This window comes from Phytophthora sojae (assembly GCF_000149755.1).
Source record: "Phytophthora sojae unplaced genomic scaffold PHYSOscaffold_9, whole genome shotgun sequence".
NCBI classification, from domain to species: Eukaryota; Oomycota; class Peronosporomycetes; order Peronosporales; family Peronosporaceae; genus Phytophthora; species Phytophthora sojae.
In genome coordinates, this window is record NW_009258123.1 from 2,750,863 (window position 1) to 2,755,121 (window position 4,259).

The 4,259-nt window shown below is 57.4% G+C and overlaps 1 protein-coding gene across 1 annotated transcript; it reads right to left on the reverse strand.

Annotated features, from left to right (window-relative positions):
- Nucleotides 1–11: 11 nt before the first annotated feature.
- On the reverse strand, nt 12–4,046 carry PHYSODRAFT_338895 (hypothetical protein; the record flags this gene model as incomplete). Its single annotated transcript, XM_009536792.1, has 8 exons — nt 12–716; nt 797–1,083; nt 1,159–1,249; nt 1,321–1,432; nt 1,659–2,822; nt 2,895–3,382; nt 3,580–3,749; nt 3,785–4,046. Coding segments are annotated over 8 exons (3,279 nt in total), but the record flags the coding sequence as incomplete, so codon positions are not given.
- Between the last annotated feature and the right edge of the window lie 213 nt (nt 4,047–4,259).

Consider the following 4,259-nt stretch of genomic DNA (forward strand, 5'->3'; position numbering starts at 1 on the left):
GATCCCCCGACCTGATCGGCCGATGGCAAGTGAGGGGACACAATTTCGCCCTTCTCGGCGGCTTTACCACCGGAATCCACATGATCTGGCTTCCCATCTGGATCGCCAACACGATCCTCTTGCGGCTTCGCGTCATCTACCGGTGCACACGCTTGATCCGTGATCGGCGAAGGCTGGAAGTCCGGCTCCGCCTGTTTCCGCTTTGGAGAGCATTCCTCCTCCGATCCGGAAGGTTCCCACACCGACTCAACAGGATCCGACCGTGGGTCTGGTGGATCTCCGACGAGGACAGTTGAAGCAGACGACCCCGACTCCTCTGTCACGCGATCATCGTCCTGCCACGGTCTGCCCCCTGATCTAAGAGTATCAACGACTGCCGCCCCCGGATCAGGGCTCATTGCCTCCGGTTCGCTTGTTGGATCGGGTGGACCCGTCGACTGATCGACGATCGGGGATACCTGGCGTCTCTGGAGAATGGCTCGGGGCGCTGGATAAATCGGTCGCTCGACGGCAGGTACCGGAGGTCCCGTTGGCGCCTCCTGGTTCGTCGGCCGGTCATATGTCGTGGCTTGAAAGGCTAGATTCTGCCATTCCATGTATCGACGAGATCCGATCGACACATATCCTGGGATCCGGGGTATCCGATCTCCAGCCAGCCACATCCCGATCCGTTCATTCCGATGCAAGACGAGGTCTTTGTCGCTGACGTTGGTAACCTGGAGATATCTGATCCTGTCGGGTCCTCGGACCACGGTCGGCACCCAACGATGACCCATAGCTATTCTCGATCCGTCACTTTCATTCGTAGCGGAAGCTCAATCGAATCCCCGATCGCGATCTGCATTCCCTGATCTACACACACGTGTCTGACATTGTCGTTGTACAGCTGACGCCGTCCGCTAAGCAGGATCTTGACTTCGTCGGGGAGACAGATAGAGCCGTCCGCAAGATCGAGGCGGATCCCCGCTGGAACCATAAAATCCATACCCAGGATCGCCTCATGTCCTGATAGATCGCCAACCCAGATATTGAAGAAATACACCAGCGATCCCACCAGCGTAACCTTGATCCTGGTCCTTCCTTCTGTCATGTACACGCTTTCGCCAATCCCCACACATTCCTGGCTCTAACTCGTGTCGACATAGCACCCCACCTTACGAGCAAAGGCGGTGTCCACGATGGACACCTCAGCGCCGGTGTCTAAGAGTAAGATCGACTTCGCATTGTTGATCTTGCCAGTGATCTTGGCCTGACGGACCACTTACCTGGCGAATGATGTTTCCAGTACCCTCTGGACTCCCCAGGGAGGAGATCGGGCACCACATCGCCCGATCTGCGGTGTTCGCTGACGCGAGGCAGACTTCGATCGCGATCATGCTCCGAGATCTCGGTCGTCACTTCTCCACCAGCTGGCTCGAACCATTCCTCCGGTCTGCGTTGCTTCCAATAGCCCCGCGTTTCTCCAGACTGGAGATCCAAGGGCACTTCGGCGTCAGAACGGCTGAAGTCGTCCGATCGATGTAGACTTAAGACCTTGGCGCAAATTTCGCATGCCGATCACATGTATTACCGCGTAGATCAGTCCGTCCACTTACTCGATCTACCGTGTTCTTGTCCACGAATGCATCGATCCAGTACCTAGAACGCTCGGCTCGTACCGGATTCCAACCCGGGGAGCGTCATAGTTTAACATCTTCTCGGCGATCGCGGGCAGCATGCCAGCGTGCTTCGCCGGGTTGAACCATTGACGGATTTGGTTGTAGAATTCCTCCATCGGACACTTGCCCATCTCGTGCAGTTCACCACATCCACGGCACACGAACAGGCAACGATTCGCTGGATGACCTCGCTTGCCACACTTCTCGCACGCGAAACGTCTCCAGCAATCGAGATCGGTGTGTTTCCGCGATCCACAGTGTGAGCAGCGGTTTGATCGCTCCGATCCGTCAGGTGAAGATCGCGATCGTGGATCCGATCGAGGTGCGTCATGGTTGATCTGCGCTTGGTTGCCTCGATCCGGCTTCGTCGAGTCGCACCCTGCGTTGCGAGACTTGTCATCGGCCGACGCTGGGTAAACGCGACGTAGATCACCCTCCGAGTCTGACCCTTCCGATCCTGTGTCCGACCCAGACTCCTGGCTCGCAATCTGAACCGCACGCACTGCCCGCTTGGTTGCAGCAGCTGGTGCTGAGGTCGGAACTTTCTGACGATACTTCGATCCAAAGGCGGATCGCTTCTGTCTACTCTTCGCGCGCTTTCGAGCGCGCAGGACTTCCTCCAGATCTTCCGCGTCCGCAAGCCGGAGTAGGGTGAGCTGATCGGCCAGTTCCGGATCGCCCAGCGTCTCGATAAAGTGTTCGCCATGTTCTCGGCGGGCCTTGGAATCTCCGTCCTTGATCTTCAATCTTGCATGCAGAGCCGCCACATTCAGTCGATAGAGGTACTCCAACGGCGATTCCTCTGATCTCTTGCGAGAATGATAATACTGCCAAGCGACCGATACTCCCACGCCACAATACTGGATATGGAAACTCCGGAGTAGATCGCTCCACTTGTTCCGCGTCGATCGGCCCAGCTGGCGGTACCAGTTCTTCGCCGGGCCCGTCAGTAGATCAGCGAAGGTCAAGCACTTCTCTTCGTCCGTAGCCTGATCTCGCAGGAACGCCGATTTCACCTTGCTGATCCACGATCGGGCGCGGTCTTCGTCCTGATCCTTGCCACTGAACTCCTTAAGATCGGACATCGCGGAGATTCGCACACACTGGTCCAAGGAGGACCCAGTGGATCCCGAGGCAGCGGTGGCCACCGCAGCAGGGGCCGAACTCGGTAGATCAATATCGTCCGGATCGTATTCCCACTGGGAGAGATCTTGATCCGGTGATCCGGCTGATTACATCTCCACGTCCCGCGATCCAACGTTGTCGTCGACCACTGGAGTAGGTGTTACCACCGTGACCTGTTGTTCCTTCAGAAATCGAGTCATCGCAGCCTGAAAGTAAGACGCCAGTCTGCCATTCGACTCATCTGATCCGGTGGCACTGGTGGTCCGATGGGTCGACTTGGGTTTCTGCTTCCGAGGTCCTGACCGCATGAGTTCCTGACGTTGACTCCGTGATCGCGCGTCCAACATCGCAGATCCTGAAGGGCCGAGGGACATCCGTTGGGGTTCAGACGACGTATCCGATACATGTTCCGCTGCGGAGACATAATGTGACGACGATCGGTACCCAGTGGACTCCACTCGCGGCGATGACACTGGAGCCGGCAACACTGGATCTGGCACCTTCGGGTCCGTACTATCCGCGATCATGTCGACCAAAGGTCTCAACTTGTCGACCAATGTCTGGATCGCTGTCTGGATCTTGATCGAAAAGATCGTTTGCTTCAAAGGCGCCAGCCACGAAGCCGGCTTCCTTCAACAGCCCGAGCAGGTTCTTCACCGCCATCAGCTTGTTATCCGTCACTCGGGGGGGGGGGGCGAAATCGGGCCCTTCGGGTCGTCGATCTGCTCTGGCCGCACGATCACCATGACAGGATCTTGACGCAAGAAGTCTCGCAGTTCCTTCAAGTGATACTGACGATCCAGGTAGCCTCAGACCAGTCGAGCGCCGACGGTCTGGGATCTTCGTCGTCCAAGCCTGGCGCTCTCAGCTTCTTGCTCACGATCTGGGCCTTGTCCGCGATCGCGTCCAGGTAGCCCGGATCGAGCCTGATCAGCGAGTAGCGAACGCGTATCGGTCCGATCCCGCCTTAGTTTGTTTTGTAAGTGAATCTCGGTTCGCACCAAGACCCACCGGGGACCCCGAAGGGACCTGGGGAGGATGTTGAGGTTTGTCTGCTAGATCTGTCTCCAGATCGCCCTCGATTCCGTCGACAGAAGTCCTCCGAGCACTCTGTCGATCCGCGGATCTCACTTTGTTCAGCAGCGTCTTCGTCGATCCGATATCCAACGACGCCTCTTCCCCTGGTTCTTTCTTCACTTGCGCATCTTCTACGGACTCACGGTGAAATCCGGAGTCCCCAAGAGATCCGGGCACGCGCACCATTGTGGTGTAGCGGGATCGGCCAAAATCTGGTTAAGGCCTGATCGAGCTTCCCATCAGCGCCCAGACACCGACTAACGGAGGGGGTTCTCCAACGATCCGTGATCGGCTGAACTTGTTCTCACCTTGTGTACCCGTCGGCGGGCTGGATCTGCTCTCTCGGGGCTCCGAAGATGCAGCACTTGGTGAAGATCGAGTGTCTTGGCGTGATGCGGG